The 19,684-nt window shown below is 34.9% G+C and overlaps 2 protein-coding genes across 2 annotated transcripts in view; one reads left to right on the top strand and one right to left on the bottom strand.

The window, feature by feature from the left end:
• Positions 1-2,745: 2,745 nt before the first annotated feature.
• cartl (cocaine- and amphetamine-regulated transcript-like) lies at positions 2,746-8,020 on the bottom strand. The gene is made up of 4 exons (XM_044105839.1): positions 7,421-8,020; positions 5,777-6,039; positions 4,165-4,242; positions 2,746-2,882 (listed from the first exon to the last, which is right to left on the bottom strand). Exons 1-4 carry the CDS (start codon positions 7,434-7,436, stop codon positions 2,775-2,777), a joined length of 465 nt encoding a protein of 154 aa, XP_043961774.1. The 5' UTR covers positions 7,437-8,020; the 3' UTR covers positions 2,746-2,774.
• Positions 7,561-19,684, top strand: part of iqgap1 (IQ motif containing GTPase activating protein 1) — a 52,348-nt gene continuing 40,224 nt past the window's right edge. Inside the window, exons 1-2 of the mRNA XM_044105825.1 lie at positions 7,561-7,690; positions 10,976-11,078. Coding sequence (XP_043961760.1) covers positions 7,645-7,690; positions 10,976-11,078 — 149 coding nt within the window. The 5' untranslated portion in view covers positions 7,561-7,644. The remainder of the gene's footprint in view (positions 7,691-10,975; positions 11,079-19,684) is intronic.

Genomic DNA, 19,684 nt, shown 5'->3' on the forward strand with positions numbered 1-19,684 from the left:
AGATAGATAGATAGATAGATAGATAGATAGATAGATAGATAGATAGATAGATAGATAGATAGATAGATAGATAGATAGATAGATAGATAGATAGATAGATAGATAGATAGATAGATAGATAGATAGATAGATAGATAGATAGATTTTGTTTTATTTATCTTCTGTATGATGTAGATTTTGCTTCTCAAAGATTTATTATAAAACTGTTTCTAAATATAAATAGACAGACAGAGAAAAAGAAATGTATTAGAAAAAATATTTTTTAAATTCTTGATCAGTTGATACCAACTGACCATCTCAGGTTTAATCAGGTACTAATTATTATTATTATTTTTTATTGTTGTGAAATGTATCTTTTCTGTTTTGTCAAAATGAGAAAATAAAGTGTACCAGTTTCTTCCAAAAGAAATAATTTAAAAAGAGCTTCACAGTTTCACATTTTTAGGTCAAAGAGTCGTTAAGCTTTGTGTCTAATGTGATTTTTTTTTTTTTTTCAGCATAAAATCTCAAATAAAACCGCTGCTGGGATTCTGGATGCGTTAATGGGTGAACTGGTGTTTTAAACTGGGGCTTCATTAGTGGAGTCACCTGCTGCGGTGCGCCATGTTTTCCTGCACATTTCTGCCGATGACCAGCCAACTTTACCGAAACGTTTCTTAAAGGAACAGCGCCATCTTCTGGCCGGAATGAGTAGTTGATGCCTTAAATAAAAAGGAAAACTTTCTTTTTTTCTTTTTTTGCTGCGCATCCATCTGGTTTGATCTGAAGATGAAAGTTTAAAAGCCTTGAGTTATATTTAAATTAATGGACTCACAGCATTCATAATGAAAACACAGAGGCTCATTTTGCGTTTTGCCCGGAGACGAGCGTGATGGATCTGTTTCATAAGCTCTGAGTCGCTCATGAGACGAACATATTTTACATATTTAAAGCTAAGTGCCAAACCGACGCAACACGAGTTGTTCTGGGAGTTTCAAACCCATTAAAAAGGCGAAACAAATCGACGTAAAAACACTTCAAACTTCGTTTATAAAACATCCTCTCACAGGATGGTCGCTGCAAAACTTCTCTTTTAATTTGTCTTTGAAACAAAAGTTTTACTGTAAAGTGAGGAAATATTTAATTAGTTATCAGTGTAACAAACTGAATGTTTCTGATGAGCTTAGCGGTTTTGATCAACTTCCATTGAAGACAGAAGAGTTTCTGTTTTCATTCCAACAGGTTAATCTCAGATTGGCATATGAAAAAATCCAACCTTTAATTTGAGAAAAGAGAATCCAATATTCAGAAATAACAAATTAACAAATGATTAACAAAAACAGTCATCCAGTCCTTCTAATGTAACTGAAGTTATACTTTAATTTAAACTTCGTTATCTGCAGTTTTCAGAAAGATAAATGAATAAAATTGGAAAAAGGAGAGAACATTCAAGTTGATAAAATTATCTCCAAAAACTCAGAAACTGGATTTCATTTACAAATGTACACAAAACTTTTTTTGATAATCCGCAAATTGTGGGGGGAAAAAAGCACAATTTTGCATTTGCTGTGTTTCCATTAACTAAGAAACGCAACTAAAATCACACTTGAGTAAATTTGTTCACGCAATAAGTCATTAAAAACATGTTGCAGCATCACCCTCCAGCTACTTCCTGTCGTCTTCTTTGCCGCTTCCGCCAGTAGCAACATCTGGTTGATCATGTGGCTCATGTGATTTGAAAAACCGTTTCCATTGCTGGTTCGATGCGGCCAAATGACGGCCAAACAACAGATCAATGGAAACGCAGCCAGTGTTGGAAAACGGCAACAGAAAGAGGCATCTTGGTGCCAGCAGCTGGTCTCCATGGCAACCAGCTGCTGGCTACATGGAAACTGGTGGTCTGAGAGGCAAACAGGTCTGTTTCTGATGGTGGAATAACATCATGTTATGACGTAACGCTCAAAAAGGTTCATTTTACATCATTTACTTTGTAGCTCTGGAGTGAGTTGGCAGCAGCACTTTAAGCCGTTTTTATGAGAATTGTGTTTATTGGAAGAAAATAAAACTGAAATTATTTGCAGATTTCTGAAGCAGTCTACAAGTTGACAAAGTTTTGGGTTCTTTGCACGCGCTGAGCTGCTGAGCTGAAAGGGCTTTAACACTTTAACTTTGACTCATCGCCATATTTAACACAGATGTCTGACGAGTCTTGTGACGTCATTTGAAATATTTAGAAAGGAACTTTCGTCCGTTGAAATGCAATTGAAGATGATATCTTAAATTAATATAGCCAGAATGTGAATTCTGATATTTTAAATTATTATTCAAGATTGTCAAATTGTAGTTTTGTCCAGTCTAAATAATTACGTAAACTGACTAAACTGATTTTATGGGTTATAGATTGATGAGGTCAAAAAATATTCCAGATGTTCTTTCCAGCTTGATTTCATGACAAAAACACATTTAATTTTTTGTTAGATGATCTTTAAATTATCTCTATGGACACAAGTTTCTGGAGTTAAATCCAAACCAAAACCTGAAAAAGAAATTTGCTGTAAGAAATAAAAGGAACGGAAGCTGCTGGTGTGCATGTTGACGTATGGGTTTATTGGACAGGAAGCATCTGCATGCTTCAGGCCGCTGTCAGGAGCGGAAAACACATGCTAGTCCTCAGGCAGCAGCGGCAGCGCACGGAGGAAGACAAATGACGGCGGATGTGGACGGTAATTGGGCGACCGGAAGCTGAAGCTGAAGGATGTTCGGCCCTGCAGGAAGTCAGGAGAAATAAACGCTCCTCAGATGCATTTCAGCAGGTAGGAGTTGCAGTTGGCGCCTCTTCCGCAGTCGCAGAGTTTCCCGATACGAGGGCCGAACTTCACGGCGCAGCGGCCCCCCATCCCGCACTGAGGGGGACAGACAGGCGGTGAAACTTTCCAAACTGAGTCAGAACTAAATGTTTAAAGCATCTGTTACAAAAATATGTTTTTTCCCTCATACTTATTGGTGTATTAGGACAATAAACTCAGAAAGTTTGAGATTAATCTAAGAAATTTTCAAGAAGAAACATGAACATTTTTGAGATCGAAAAGTAAAAATATTTTAACTTTGAAATTTTGAGAGAAATAAAACAAATATTGAAAAATCTGTTTAAAAAGTAAAATATTTTGAGTTTTTAAACTCAAAATATTTCAAATTTTGAGGCTAATATTTCAGAGATTAGTCTAAAAATTTTATTTCCAGTTTTTAAAATTTTTGAGATGATTCTCAAATTTTTTGAGCTTTTTTAAAGCGGATTTTAAATATTTTTCAAACTCAGATATTTACTTGTTTCTTCTAGAAGATTTCTGTCAGTTTGTTGTGAGGCAGAAAAATGATTTCCTCCATCTCCGTCCTGAATTACTATCGCAGTCTGCAAAAATGCATCGCTCCCAGTCAAAATCAACCAATCAACACGAGGAGGCGGGTCTTATCGCTGTCAATCATCCTACTGTACGCTGCTCAATGTGCTAACTTATTGCAGGGAAACCGTAACTGTTTCCTCCATCATCAGTGGCTATGCTAATTAGCTTTAGCATATGTAGCAGGCTATGTAATGTGAACTAGCTGTGGCACAATAGTGATTGACAGCACTAAGACCCGCCTCCTGGCCCTGATTGGTTGTCAATAATAGTGCTGTATTTCTACAGCTAATGAAGAGAATTTTAACAAATATGTAAAAGCATTGTTTTATAAAAGTTACATGCTGCAGCGATAAGGAAGCCTGACCTCTTTAGTCATTTCTGTCTATTATTTCAACCTTTGATTAAACTTTCAAATGTTTCTCCTCTGAATAAATTGAAAGCATAAATCAGAGTCAGAAGAGGGAAAATCAGCTGAACATTTTTCATCGGAATAATTAGATCCCGCTCATTACCTCAAACTGAGTCTGTAGTTCCAGAGTTGATTGATTTTCTGAGAGGTTTTTATGGCCTGAAATCAGAGTTTCATCTTCATTTGAGCCGTAATTAGAGGATTGTTATCTTTTAATTAGTGGCAGCAGGTTTGCTTTTCTGCAGGCTTTTAATGAACAACGAGCAGAAAGATGTTTGCAGCACAGAATAATGACTCAGCAGACGTTATAAATGAGTGAATGGAGCTTTAAAATCAGCTGCACTGCATCAGTTTATTGCAGGAAGCGGCGCTCACCAGCGGGATGCTCCCTCGTTTCTCCGTGGAAGAAACCCGGCTGTGGATCCGACCCAGCAGAACCTCAAGAGCTTCCACCTGCAGAACCAGCAACAAAGATTACAAAACAAGATTTTTACGGTTTAGAGAAATTTATTTTTCTGAATAAGAGAAGAAAAATGTAAAGGAGATGTTATGGATTTGTTGTAAATTTAAACATTTTTCCTCATTAACTCATTTGGTATAAATCTGCTGCACAAAAGACGGACATTCATCATTGTGCAAAAGTTTTTGGTGAAATATATAATATATATATAAGTTATTTAACTTATATCAAGATATAATTAAAAAAATATGTATATATTTCTTTGTTAAAAAGTGACATATTTTAGATAAACGTCTCTTGTTTCTGTTCTTCTTTTCTTTTCAATCTAATGCAAATTATTCATTAATATTCATCTCTTTTATATATTTTTTGTTTTTGTTTGGAAGTTTTTTCTCGTTTTTATTGATTTATTAAACAGATGTTCACAGATTGAATCTTCCTCCACAGTGTGGTGACATGATGTCTGGTCACTTCAGTAATTATTGAAGAGTTATTAGTTTAATCAGTTTCTTTATGGACCACAGAATTGGGGTGTGAGTAGAATTATACTTTATTATATCTTATTCAGATTGTGAAGTAAATTATATCTATAATGCGCCTTTGGTCATTTTGTAGCTGGTTCCTGTTTTCATACTGACAGTTAAAAAAAAAATAAATAAATAAATTAAAAACAAAAAGCTTGATGCAGCCAGAGAAACCAGAGCAAATAAAATGATAAAACTATTAATATAGATCAGTTTGAAAGATAAATTTTAATTGTAAATATATAAATAATTAAAATGTATTTATGCAAAATGTGAATTTTGTCGTAGAAAACAGCTTTAAAACCTGAGGCACGGAGAAATAACAACTCTGAAAATGAGATCCCAAATAAACAATATTAATAATAATTTAACAAATTTCATGTCAAATCATTTATAGACTCATCAGACTGAATAACAAAACATTTTACCAAGTATTTTGTTATCAAGCTTCTTAGTTCACTTGAAATAACACAAAACTAACTAAAAATTAACTTTTCAGCAAGAAATAGGAGGTCGTTTTAAGTTAATAACTCGTTAATATTAATTTAAAATACACCAGTTATTTAACTTACATCAAGACATTTTCCCATGTTATAAAGAAAATAATCTGCCAGAGGATTTAATACTTTTCATCAATATTCAATTTAATTTAATTATTGACTTAAAACAAGCAGCATTTCTGAAAAATAAGACAATAAATAAAAATCCAGCCACATTTGCACTTCACACTCATTACAGCTGATATTATTACACCCACTGCAAAACCACAACATCTCACCAAGTATTTATGGTCTAGTTTCTTGTGCAAAAATCTCAGTTAATAAATAAAACAAAACTCACTCACAAGTTATTTCTCAGGAGGATATTGGAGCTGGTTTTAAGTAAACAATATCTTTAAAAAGTGGCAGATTATTTCACTTATATATCTTGTTCCAAATGAGATAATCTGCCAGAGGAACTAAGCTTTCATTATTTAATATTTGGTGTTTTTGGAGTCACTGACCAGGTCTCGGTCTGCAGCTGGGTCCAGTTTCTCATCCTGGAAGTTGTCCGGTGGCGCCTGGCCGTGGCAGCGGGCCGACAGCAGGCTGAGGAGCAGCAGAGCCTGGAGCAACCTGGAGCTCTCCATGGTGCTGGAGGAGGAAGAGGAGGAGGAGGAGGAGGAGGAGGAGGAAGGCTGCAGATCAGATGGAGGAACGGAGAGACCCGGCCGCTTCGACAGCAGAACCTCTCTCTCTTGTTTTATGCAGAACGGTGAAGCTCCGCCTGGGAGAGGCCAAAAGGAAAGACAGACTGCAAAAACACAAAATACTGCCAAGTGACTTTGGTTCAGCTTCTACTGCAATAATCAAATTACACTTGAAATAAAACAAAAATAACTTATAAGTAACTTTTCAGCAAGATATTGCAGCTTGTTTAAGTTAATAATTCCTTAATCTTGATGGAAAAGTTCTAGTTCCACGGGCAGATTATTTCACTTTTAAGATAAGAAAAACGTGTCACACAAATGTTCTACATATGTCAAAAATAGCTTAAGAGAAATTGACTCATAATTTAACATCTTGAAATTGGGCTTCTGTCTCTTTAAGATCCATCCCAACATGGCTCCTCCATCAACCCTGTAACAATGTTTTTACCAGCGTTGCTCTGAGCAGCAGCTCCTGTAATGAACTCAGCAGTTCCACCAGGTGTTTGCTAATTGCTGCTGGCTAGTCGGAAGGAGCAGAGTGGGGAGGAGCTGTGCTTCGAAGGCGGAGCTAAGTCCAACTAAATGTTTTGCACGACTGAAGTGTGTAAGTTTTTAAAATGTGGCAACTGTCCAAGACGTGTTTATATTTTGCACCAACACTGATTTCTTTTCTAAAAATGTTAGACTACACTGGAAAATCACAATATTCACAGTGCAGCTCCCCCTTCGCTCAAAAATGAAGTTATAATCTCAAAAATGATATTTTATTCCTGGAAATTCTTACTGAACTAAAATAAAAATACATTTGGTTTGATTTATCTTAATTATCTTGAGTTACTGAGAAAAAGAAAACATGTGTCTTTTTATTTGGAGTATGCAAATTTCTAATTTTAACTGTATTTTTGTTGTTTCATTGTAATCTTTATATAATAAGTTATGACACATTGACACTATAAATCTCTAAGATATTTTACCCTGAAAGGGAGAAAATCCCACTATAGATTTAAACCTATTTATCTAATGCTTTATATTTATTTAGTATATAAAAAATAAATTCATATTTAATTAAATATACAAAGAATATTGAAATATTTATTTAATATTTTTTGTATATTTAAATACATATAGAATTGTATACTTACATATTTATGCAAATACACACAAAGTATAAAACTAAATATATATAATTAGTATTATAGATCCAGTAATGTATTATTATATTACTGGATTTAATTTAATGGGACGGACTTATTTTTTACTAAAAGCAGATTTACTTCACATCTTTGCCCTGTTGTTGGTCTTTCACTAAAAATAAAATAAATGCTTTATGATTGTAAATTTTAACTTTAGGAAGTTTTGTGGTGCAGTTCGCGTAATGAGCAGCAGGAGGCGCTGCTTCTTCAGCCGCTGCGCGCCGCCGTGTTTCCTGAAACGCGTACTTCAGGATTAAGAACACACCCTGCTGCTGTGACATCAGTGAGCTTAGAAGAAGCAGAAAAAAAGAGAGTCTCCGTTCAAACTGTGCAGAAGAGGAAACAAGAGGGCCGAAGGGTCCTGAACGGGTTTCTGTCGGAATTTGGCGCAGTGCAGAGTCTGGAAAGAGCGGATCAATCCGTGCGCAAAGTTTGAAATCTTCTTGTGAGGCGAGCCGTGGAGCGCGGAGAGTTTCTCTGAACGGGAGGATGTCAACTTCAGACGACGTAGACGGGCAGCGGCCGAGATATGGCTGTAAGTTTCTGACTCTTTACGCTTCGTTTCGAATGAATCTGCGCAGTTTTCAGACTCTACTGGCGCAGAGCGGAGCCGCTTGGCGCTCCAGCTCGTTTCCTGCTCATGCAAACTCTTAACAGATTCCCTAAAAGTGGCTCCAGCCCTCCAGGTTTGGCTTTTACCTCTGACAGCGTGTTCACAGCTTTTATTACGACTTCCGCGTTTCTCCTCAGCAGTGCGGAGGGAGGAGGCCCGTTTTCACACTCTGCACAACTTTTCCTTTACAAGTTTTTAATTTCTATGGATTCATTTAATACTGACATGAGTCAGGATCAAAGTTTCCCAGATTCTCAGGAAACCAGTTTCCACCGCCTACATGTCGGCGGCTGGGTCACCAGGTGGCAAAGTTTGGAGAAAATCAATGAACTGATCCGGTTCCACCAATAAAACATCAATATCCCCAGATCTATTGATTACAACTTCATAACACACATTGAAAGCCAAACTTTATTTCGCTTTTGGAAACATTTCGAAGTCATTTTAACTCTTTTTTAAAATCGTTCTCACGCAATTACATGTCACTCCTCTCTCTCTTTTCCCCAGTAACTACATTTGTGGTGAAACATTTTTGGCTTTGAGCCCTAAAATATTTCCCTTCACTTTAATTTGGGATTTTAAAGCTGCTGTCTCACTGGCACACTGTAAAAACACAAAACCTTACCAGGTATGTTTGTCTAGTTTTTAGTGTAAATATGTTCAAAACTAACTGAAAGTAACTTAAAGGAGTTTGTTTTAAGCAAACAATTCCTTAATGTTACTGAGAAAGTAAATCTGCCAATGGAACAAGAACATTGTATCAATATTAAGGAATTACTGACTTAAAACAAACTTATATAAGTTACTTTAAGTTAGGAATATAGCAGGTCGTCTGATGTTGAAGTTTTTAAGTCTCTTGAATTGAGACAAATTAAATTTACAAGTAACTTTTTACCAAGGTTACTGAATTTAATCAAATCTGCTAAAAGTACAAATGAACCGTTAATTACTTCAGGAATCAGTGCTGCACTGCAAAAACTAAATCTTACCAAGTACTTTTAGTCACGTGTCCACTGACAATATCTTACATCACTTTTAAATAAGACAAAACAAACTTAAAAGTAACTTTCCAGTAAAAAATGAGAGCTTGTTTTAAGTAAATGATTCTTTAATATTGATGTGAAAAGTACCAGTTCCTGCCAGATTATTTTAATTGTGACGTGGGTTAAAATGTATTTTTATAATGAAATAATCTTCCAGTGGAACTAAAACTTTTTCACCAAAATAAAGGATTTTTTGATTTAAAACAGTCTCTCACTGGGCTGAAACTTTCCCTTTAAGTTAGTTTTGACTTATTTAAAAGTTCTACAATGTCTGCAGTAAAATTCCTGGTAAGGTTTTGTGTTTTTGCAGTGCATGCTGACGTGTGTTGACTGGCAGATGACTAATGGATGAGGTCGTTTTCTTGTGCAAGATGTTTGGAGGAACCACCTTCTTGGATGGAAACGTTTTTTTCCCACTCTGGAATCTTATCGCTGCGTTTAGATTAAATAATCATCGTCTGGATTCTCTCCTCAGACCGGAACTGGGCCGATTTCTCCAATTTCTCCTGACATTGTGAGAAATTGACTTTTATTTTTGGTCACTGAATGTAACAAAACTAAAAACTATAAATCTTTTTGGTTAAAATGTAACTTTGATGCATCGTTTTTCTGGATTTAAAGAAGGCTGGGATCATAACCTTGACTAAAAACATCGTGTTCCCACAATCTTATCAACAAAAAGAGAAAAAACACAAAATAAAAAACATGGATAAAAAGGTTTTTGTCTTGTAAAAGGACAACCTGCTTTCAGCCAGCTGACTGGCAAAGCTCAGCTGTTTCTGTTGCATTTCTTGTTGCAAACTTTTGTGTTTTTCAAACAGCAACTTTTTAAAACTTTTGTTTGAGCTTTAATGTCTAAAAGCGGGAAAGTTAAATTAATTCTTTATCTGGATTTAAAACATCAAAGAATCTGAAACTTTTTAACAATATTTGTTTAATCAGATCAATTGATTATTGGAATAGTTGTCAGTTAATTTAGTAATCGATAAATTAACTGGAGCACACCGACTCAGAAATGATCGTTTGCTGGAAGTAAAACTGAGCAGAAATGAAGCCAAAACTGAACAATAAATAAATACATTTTGCATTTAGAATAAAAATAAATTATTTTTCTGTAAAAAAGTTTCAACAAAACTCCTGACAGGCAGTTTTAGCTTCACTTGGTTTAAATTCAGTTTAAAAAAATAATAATTTCCTATTAAGCACCTTTTGCTATCCAGTTATTAATTGGTTAATTGTTTTTAGATTAACCATAAATTCATATTATTATATGATAATCAATATAATAATGTTTGATTATTTTTAAACTGCAGATTCCTCCTTTGCTACAAATGAATGACTTTCTTATTTTAAAAAAGTTTTGGTGTTTACATGAAAGATGTGTCGGTTTTTAAAAGTCTGATTAATCATCCCAATAATCAATTACTAAATAATTCAGTCAAAATCAAAGTTGAAGTTAAACCTCCAGAAGTTTTTTCTGTTGTGTTTCCATTTCTCGGCCTGTCATGATAACTAATGTTCCTGGACGATAAATCGTCCCAGAAGTTATCGCGATAAATGATAATAAAGTGACATAATAGTAATGGAGGAAAACGTTCTCAAAAACTTTAAATTCTAAAAACATTCAACACCGGAGCGCCAAGACATTTTAAATATTCAAAAATAAATAAAACATCTAATAAAGTGAATTAGGTCTCTGGAAACAAAATTTTCTGGAGTAAAGTCGACTTCAGTAAAAGATTCTGGATAAACTTGATTTTATCTTTTGTTAAAACTTGGTTGTGTTGTACTTTACATTTTCCTCTGCAGCAATTTTTTTTTTGGCTCTAGTGACCTTTATTTGATAGTTAACTGACAGGATAATGAGAGAAGGGGAAGACATGCAGCAAAGGTTGACAGGCCGGGAATCGAACCTGCGACAGCCGCGTCGAGGACTAAGGCCTCCATGTGTGGGTTGTGCTTAGCCCCTGCGCCACCACAGCACGCCCGCTGGCAACAATTTTTACCCTGATTGCAAAGTTTCCGTCTGCGGGGAAAAGTTCTATCATTTTTGAGTTGCAGTTGGGGGGCCGCGCTAAATGAGTCCGGGGTCCACAAAAGGCCCGCGGGCCTCACTTTGGGCAGCCCTGGCCTGCAGGTTTCACACGCTGTGTTCTGTGTGCAGCCGTCCTGGATGGCGTGGAGCGGCTCACGGCGGAGGAGATGGACGAGCAGCGGCAGCAGAACATGGCCTACGAATATCTGTGTCACCTGGAGGAAGCCAAAAGGTGAGAGGCTGCTGGGCCGGTCCAGAACCAGAACCAGAACCAGAACCGCTGTGTTTCATTTTCCATGATGACGATCAACTTCTTCATGATCCGTTGATCTTAAAGTCATTTTCATGGACTTTTTGGCTGGGGGAGTTTGTTGGTTTTGGGTTTTCCAGTCTCCCTCTGTCAGTTGGAGTTGATTGAGATTTCAGACACGATTCGTTTATCGTGATAAATTTGTTACTGTGATGAGAGTTTTGATTTATTGTCACAGAATTTGAAAATATGATTAGAAGCCGTTACGAAACGCAGTTTAGTGGTAGAATCAGATTTATTTGTGTCCTAATGGAATTACAAAAGGGAATGCTGCTGGTGTTGATTGTAGTTGGACATTTATTGTATCGTTTATTATTTATTGTGATAAATTTCTTATTAAGAAAAGAATTTTAATTTATTGTCACAAAAACGTCAAATTAATTATTTAAAGGTCCCAAATCTCTAAATGGATCGTTTTACAATTAATAACAAATAGATTTGAAAATCTGATTAAATGCATTTAAGATTTAATGATCTTTATGTGATTGGTGGATTAAAAAGGCAAATTGAAAATGGTTAATTTACTGATTGTTGGTGGCGTTTTATTTAATGATGTTTAAAACCCGTCCAAACTTTCCAAATGATTAACTTTACTATTTTCTCCCACTGTTTCTTCAATGTAAGTATGAATAAATGTGAAAATATGACTAAATGCAACCAAGTTTTCCATGTTAGTGATTTAAATCAAACGTCTTTATGCGGTTGGTGTCTTAAAGAAGCAGATGGGAATGTTTTTTAGGAGCAGTGTTTGTGTTTGTGGGGCTGTAAATACTGTAAAAATGAAATAATAAATAGTTTTTCTGGTTTTATCACAGCAATACCACAAAATACCGAGATAAAACTTTAAGTCTATCTCAGATTATTTTTTTAGTTTCATGCTGGACTTGATGTGAACTGGAAATCCATGCAGTTTCTGTGGATTTCTACTTCAGATAAATAAATGGCTCTGATTATGTGTTTGGTGTGAAATGATGATCTATATTTGGAAAAACCAAGAGTTGGTTTCAGATTTGAAATCTGCAGGAAGCGACAGAGAGAATCACCACTCAAATCTGCGTCTCACGGTTTCTTCTGCGCAGCTCACTGAAAGGGAAACTTGTGCAAAAATTCAAACTTTTTTGAAAATATATAATCTAGCATATTTAGCAGATTAAATGTTCTTTCTGAAGTATATTTAATCTATCCAGATTTTTCTGTTTGCATTTAAACAGAGTAAATATCGGGACCTTTAACTTGTTTTATGTCAATAATTCCTTAATATCGTTAAAAGGTTCTGCTTCTGCTGGCAGATTATTTAACTTATAACAATATATTTATAAATATTATAAATCAAATCTGCAAGTGGAACTAGAACTTTTTCATCAACTTTAAGGAATTATTGACCTAAAACCAGCTTCTGTATCTTGCTTAAGATATTTGCACTAAAATTAGAAAATAGTTGATAAGATTTAGTTTTTGCAGTGTATTTGACCCATATTCAGCCTGAAATCATTCCCAGTTTCTTTTTAGTTTCCTGAATATTTTCTCACATTTCTCTCTGAGAAGTTAATGTTGCGGTTCAGCAGATATCTTGAAATGTTGAGTTTGAACTTAGGTTTATATTTCATGTATTTAAAACCAGCCTGATGTAAAACGGGACCAGCAGTGAGTGATGAAGTAGGCGCGGTCGGGTCTGCGTCCCGGCGGCTCAGTCAGCAGACGCAGTTGAAAAAATATCGGCAAGTTCAAAAGAGGAAGGATCGCTCGAGACAGGAAGTGACTCAGTCATTGCTGATTTTTTTTGGTATAACTCCCACAACCCCCCCCAACACACACACTGTTGCCACAGAAACCTGAGGTTGCCGTGGCGACAGGTTCCGGTGCAAGCTGAAGGCTGCTGTTGCAAAGCCTGTTGAAGAAGAAAAATGGCGGCTCCGTCGCCTGCTGGCCTGTTATCGTCCATCTGCGACGTTCAGGAAATCCCTGGATGATTCGGTTGATCTGGTTTTCCGGTTTCCCTCCGGCTGAAGCCACGTCGATTTTTTTTCTCCTGGAAAACTCTGCAGGAACTCTGAGGGAAGTTATCATAACTCCATCTTCATGCTTTGTGTAAATTGGGCCATTTCCTGACCAAAGTAGGAGTAGAAAAAAAAAATCACATTTCACCCAGCAGTGAGATCTCTGAGATTTATTTCTGTGCTCCATTTGCTGCTGCAGGTGGTAGAAATAGACTTAGACTGACTTTATTATCATTTTGCATGCACAGGGTGTATACAGAACGAACTTTCGTTGCATACGGCTCAGGACAATGTTTTGAGGTTCCAGTGTTAAATATCTCAAGTTTAGGATTTAAAACATAAACCTCCACAGCTGCTCAGTTCACGTTTTTTGTTTTCTTTGAGAAATCGATGTGATGATATTTCCTGCAGATGAAAATGTGGAAGTGCACAAAGGGAAGGAATTATGTCTGCACTTCAGTTTTTATTGAACAAACTCGTATCAGTGTCCACTGCACAAGCACTAAATATTACTATACCAATTTTTAGTGTAGTTTGCAGAGCAAATGTCTTAGATTTGTCTTAAGTCAAGTGTACTAAGATGTTTGCACCAGAAATGAGTCAAAATACTTTAAGAGTTTGTGTTTTTGCAGCAGGTAAACCCCAACAAACACAATTAAAGCTCCTGAAAAACATTTCTGTTCGTAATGCACTTCTTCTCCAGAATGGTGATTTGTATCACAAATTTGCACATGGTAACTTTTATTTTTAAATTTATTGATGCTTCTACTGAACTCATTTTGCAGAAAATAATTAAATATGAATCCTGACAGTGAGGACAGCTCTGGGAGTTTTAAACCTAATTAGTTGGAATTTATTATGACCACAATAAATTAAAATTTATCACCATAAATGATAAACGATGGTTAATTTATATTTGAAAGATTAGGGCAGTTTTAGGTGTTGTTTTTTTTTAAAGGATTTTTTTTGTATTTGTGGAGGATTTAAAACTTTTCAGATGCTGGTTAAAACTTCCTGTGTTGGACGTTCCTGGTTGCCGCTGGCTGCTTCTGTTTTCCCTTCGCTGACTTACGGTGTTCGGCGCCTCTGATCATTTCCATGTGGAAGTTTTCAGCACCGAGTTTTTCATGAGCCACACGCAGTTTATGCCAAAGGCAGCAACATTTTGTATCTCAGTTTGATGTAGTAAAATCGTCTTTGTTTGCATATTTTTTGTTACCTGCACTGGAAAAACCCAAACTATTACTGTACCAATTTTTAGTGCAAAATTACACTTTGTCTAATTTTAGTACATCTGGAATTAGACAAAGTGTTCACTTCCAAGTAACTTTAAAAAAATATGTAGGTTAATATTTACTTAATACTGATGAACTTAAATTTTGTAGAGTTATTGACTTAAAACTAACTCCTATTTATTGCAGAATAATTACTTGTAATTTCTAGTGTAATAGTTTAATACTTGCACTAGAAACTAAACAAAAAAAAACGATATTTAGTGGTTTTGGAAATAAAGTATTTTTGGTTTAGTTTTGGAGCAAATATTTCATTAAAATAAAACTAACAAGTAACTTTTCATAAAGATGTTGATGCTTGTTTAGGTCAATAATTTCTTAATAAATGTACTAATTATTTAACTTGGTACTTTTTCATCAACATTAATTAGTTATTGTCCTGTTTCTTGCTGTAAAGTTACTTTGTCTTATTTCAGGTGTACTAAGTTATTTACATTAGAAACTAGACCAAAAATACTTGGTAAGATTTAGTTGGTTTTTTTTTGAAGCAGTTGGGAAATATTCTCCTTTTCACTATTTTTAAACAGTTTTGATGAGAGGAATAGAAAATGTTGATGTTCTGGATGAATTGCAGGTTTTGTGTGTTTTATTGAAGGCAATCCAGTGTGTTTTCGTCAGGAGTCTCCCTGAGTGTTGTGGTTTTCCGTCAGGTAGAGTTTCAGGTAGACCCAGACCATGTGGTGAGACGGTGTGTTGATGTGTGTGGAACGAGGGGAATGCATGCGACGGGCGCGAGCCGCGCCTGCAGGAATGCCCTGCAGCTCGTTCTGACGGCCGTCGGCGTATCGTCGTGGATCTGGTCGACGCCCGCCGCAGCGCACAGATGCAAACCGTGTTATCGTTCTTATTTTCATATTACCTTCCTGCCAACAGAAACGGAGTGAAGCTCGAGTCACTTTGGGCGGCCATTATCACAACTTTATTTAAATGATCGCTGATATTTTCATGTCTGTTGACTTTTCAAATGAGAAGCGAAAAGTGCAGCTGGAGTTGATTAGGTGATTTAAAGAAAAGATTCTGTAGTTAATGGATTCAAATTTAACAAATTTAAAATCTAAAAGGTTTATATTTATGACTAAACATGTCAGCTCTTGTTTTTATAGTCATATTAATATTTGCAGCATTTTGCTCTATTTTCTAGTGAAAATAAGACAAAAAAGTAACTTTAAAGCAAGATATAAAACAATAATTCATTAAAGTAATAAAAAAGTTCCGGTTTTATTGCCAAATTTTTACTTATGACTCAAACTTTTTTCTCAATATTAATGAATTATTATCTTTTTTCTTGCTGAAAAGTTTCTTTTTTCTTATTTCAAGTGTACAAAGACATTTACTAGGATTTTGTGTTTTTTGCAGTGCGGTACCTGCGGCAGCCATATTGGATTTTGGGATTGGTTTTGGGGAGACTTCAGATTTTTAATGATGTTTAAAAAATTTAAAATCTGAGAACAGATCCCTCATTAGTGATGATCTGCATCACTTCTACTTGGATAAATGGAAACATAATCTCTTTAAGTCAAATATTTTAGTCTTTTTTTTAGTGTAAAACTCTATTGACATCAAGCTGTTTCTCCAAACAGTCTGTATTAAATCTGTAATTTTTTTCTGTATTGTAACGTTCCTCAAATATTGATGCTATTGATCCTTTTACCTTGTTTGTAGTTCTGATAATTTTATGGATTTTAACTGAGGTCATTAATGTAACTATGGAGATCCAAAATCCTACTTATTCTTCCAAGTAATTTCATAATTGTCATAACTGGACACCAGCAGTTCTGACTCTAACCATTTCTGAACCTGATCCCCTCCAACACTTTTCCTTTCAGTAGATTTGAATCAGTCTAACATGAAAGCAAATGTTTTCTCTACTGAAACCTGCCAGTCGTTTTGGATGCCTTTCCTGCTCCAGGTCTAATTATAAATGTTCTTTACTATTGTTTTCATTTTTTTCTCACACGCCAGTCCTCCTGGGAATGCAGCTGTAAGGGTTTTCAGAAATCTGCTGTTTATCGATCCGTGGATGATGCTAGCAGCCGTCCCTCTCCATCGATGTCGCCACAGCAACCTCTAGTTGCATTGACATGATTTCCTCGTGTTTCCGGCTGTTTTTGTTCACAAGTCAAATTTGGGCTAAAAAAAAAACAAGAAAATGTGAAGATATAAAACAAACAGAGGTTGTGGGGTTTTTATGAAAACATGTAACGGATGTTTCCAGGTCTTTTGGTGCAGATTTATATTTCCATGTGAGTTTATAGTCGGTTATTTCTGGACATCCTGTTCTGCTGCTTTTAGTTATTCTCTTCTGGTTGTAGTTGATCCAGCTCTGCCTCTGCATTTACAGAAGATTACATCATCAGTGTTTATTTATTTTTTGCTGTCTCATCCACCGCTAACAAAACAACTCGGCATCCAGCAGCTTTGGAGCGGCTAAGATTAAAATCTACTGGAAAATATGCAACTTCTTCTATCAAAAGATATGAAATACGTTTAGGGAAGTTTTCCTCACGTAACTGACCTGAAACTTTTCACGCATTTCCACATGAAGGAGTTAAACAAAATGTCAGAATGTGCAGTTAAGTCCGGTTACATTTGATGGAAAGAAGAAAAGAAATCTGTCGTCTGAAAGGAGAAACTAGGATTGAAACAAATTGTTTTCAAAGATTGTAATTCAACAACAAGTTTGACAAAATATGTTGATCTTTCCAAGTCAGCTGAGTCTGAAATTGGAGCTTCAACAAACAGAAAAAGGGGAAAAGTGCAGAAACAGCAGGGAAGCATTCAAAGCACTTAAGTAAAGAAAGAAAGTATAATGTAAAAGGGAAAAGTTTGACAAAAATACATAAAAATTTTACTTATTTAGAATAATCAAGCAGCTTTATTCAAAGTTTTAGGTTTGAGATTTTTCCTTAAATTAAACCAAATCCTGAATCAGTTTCCAAAAACCTCTGAGTCTGAAATCAAGATTTTAAGCTTGACTCAAAAATCTAGTTTTTCCCTGAGCAGTGAACGCATCGTGTGGATGGTTAAAAATGTTTTAGATTTTATTCTTTTGAGATTTCAGCCTTTCTGAATATCTTGGATTTGAAAATGTTGGCATATTTCCCAAAATCTCAGTTGGGAAATATTTTTCTATGTCCTCCAGAGCAGGGGGGCTCAAACTGCGGCCCCTGGACTGATTTTGTGCGGCCCTGGGATGATTTGTCTCCTCAGAGCAGATGGTTGATGCAGGCTGAGTTTTCTTTCAGTTGAGACAAAACTAGAATCCAGGAATTAAAATTTTCTTTTCAGGGGAAAATATTTCTCACTTTTTAATAGTTTTACTGCTATTTTTAGTTTCAGTTTGAGACGTTTTGTCTCGTTTTATTGGCCTTTTTTAAACCTTTTTAAAGAACAATCTGACATGAAAATAAAAGTCTTCTACTTTGTTTTATACCAAGAGTGCATGATGCATGTCCTGGCCTGTTGTAAATTAATCATATGATAAATTTAGATAATTTCCATTTGCATGAGTCTACAGAGATTCATAATTCACTTTCTCTGTTGTTTATTTTTGAATATTTAAAATGTCTTCCAGCTTCAGTGTTGCATGTTTATTAGAAAGTTTGTATTATTATTGTTATGCCTTTATCGTTATATAACTTGAGAACATTGTCAAAGCAACGATATTATTGTTTATCACAATAACTTCCAGACAATTTACCGTCTGAAAAAAATTTGTTATCATGACAAATGATAACAATGATAATCTATGCCTATAAATATCAAACAAAGATTAAAAGTTAAATTATTCAAATGTCTGAGATGTTTATCGTAGTTACTAATAAATTATAAGATCTGCCTGAAATGCAGCACCAAGTTTTTGTTTGCTGCTCTTATATGAAGCAATTTAAAGTCAGAATTAATTCTTAAAATCAAATGTTATTTGATTTTTCCATATTTAGTAGCTTACTTGATTAAACTAAATATTAAATATGACTCACATTTTTCTCCAGTTCTTGCTGTAAATGGATGTGAGAGTTTCTGATGTCATTTCCTGCTACATCTGTGTTAATTGTTCTAAAACTGTGTGGGACTGAATTTAACTGAGTCTATATTTACTCTCCGGTCATGAACCCCGCTCGCCCCCCCCACGCCGTTCAGGCGACTTTGACCTTAAGCTTTTATTCTGACGGGTCGTTACTCAGTTTATCTTTATTGTTCCAGAGCAGAACGTTTATTAAAGTCGGGTTACGACATTAAAATACTGAAGGTTTACCCTTCCTGCTGAAATATTAAGTTTGTTATTGTTCTGGTTCTGCATCACGACGACAACCTGCTTTTTATTCTAACATTTACATTCTTTTACAAAAATCTCCTTGTCTTGTTGGGATGTTTAACGTGAGCCGTCACCGAATAATGAGAAGAATTTACAGTGAAACTAAAACAGTAAATGTCACGAATGTCCTGATGGTGTGAAAACATCAGCAGGTGTCAAAGATGCAACTGCAGTTGTAGATAATTAGAAATGTTATTTATTTAGCTATTTTTAGCCTCTGGAGGAAGAAATGATTCATGATAACAAATGTTGCTGGACGATAAATTATTGTCCAGAAGTTATTGCGATAAAACGATAATATTGTTGTTTTTAAATTTGTTTTTAGTTATATAATGCAAGAAGACATTCTCAAAAATTAATAAACTTTAAATTCTTGTGAACATTTTAACACTGCAGCTGAAAGACGTTTTAAATATCCAAAATAAATAAACAAAACAATAAATAGAGTCAATTATGAAGCAAAATAAACAAAATTATCATTCAAACATATATTTCACAAATTTCTATTAACAATAGAAACTAAATCTGGAAAACCAAATTGGTCTTATAGTTTCAGAAAACTTCAGATATTTTTAATTATTTGAGATAATTTCTTGTAACATTTTCCTGTTATATAATCAACAGAATGATTGAAATAAAAACACTTTTATTTAGTTTTTTTTTTCTCATTAAAAATATATTATTTTTCTCAATTTTCAAGATTTTTTTCTTCTGGTAAAATTGCATCTTAATTCTCTAAAAGAGAATAAAATATTGTCATTTTTTATAGTAATTTTCCGTCATATAACTAACAGAAGGGATGATTGAAATAAGTCACTTTTTGTCATTTAAAATGTCTTTTTTAGAAACAAATTGACTAAAAATGGATCTGGTTTTAAAAATCTTGATTTTATTTGTAAGTTATAAAATCCTATAAAAATCAGT

Source organism: Gambusia affinis, linkage group LG02 (genome assembly GCF_019740435.1).
Source record: "Gambusia affinis linkage group LG02, SWU_Gaff_1.0, whole genome shotgun sequence".
Taxonomy (NCBI): domain Eukaryota; kingdom Metazoa; phylum Chordata; class Actinopteri; order Cyprinodontiformes; family Poeciliidae; genus Gambusia; species Gambusia affinis.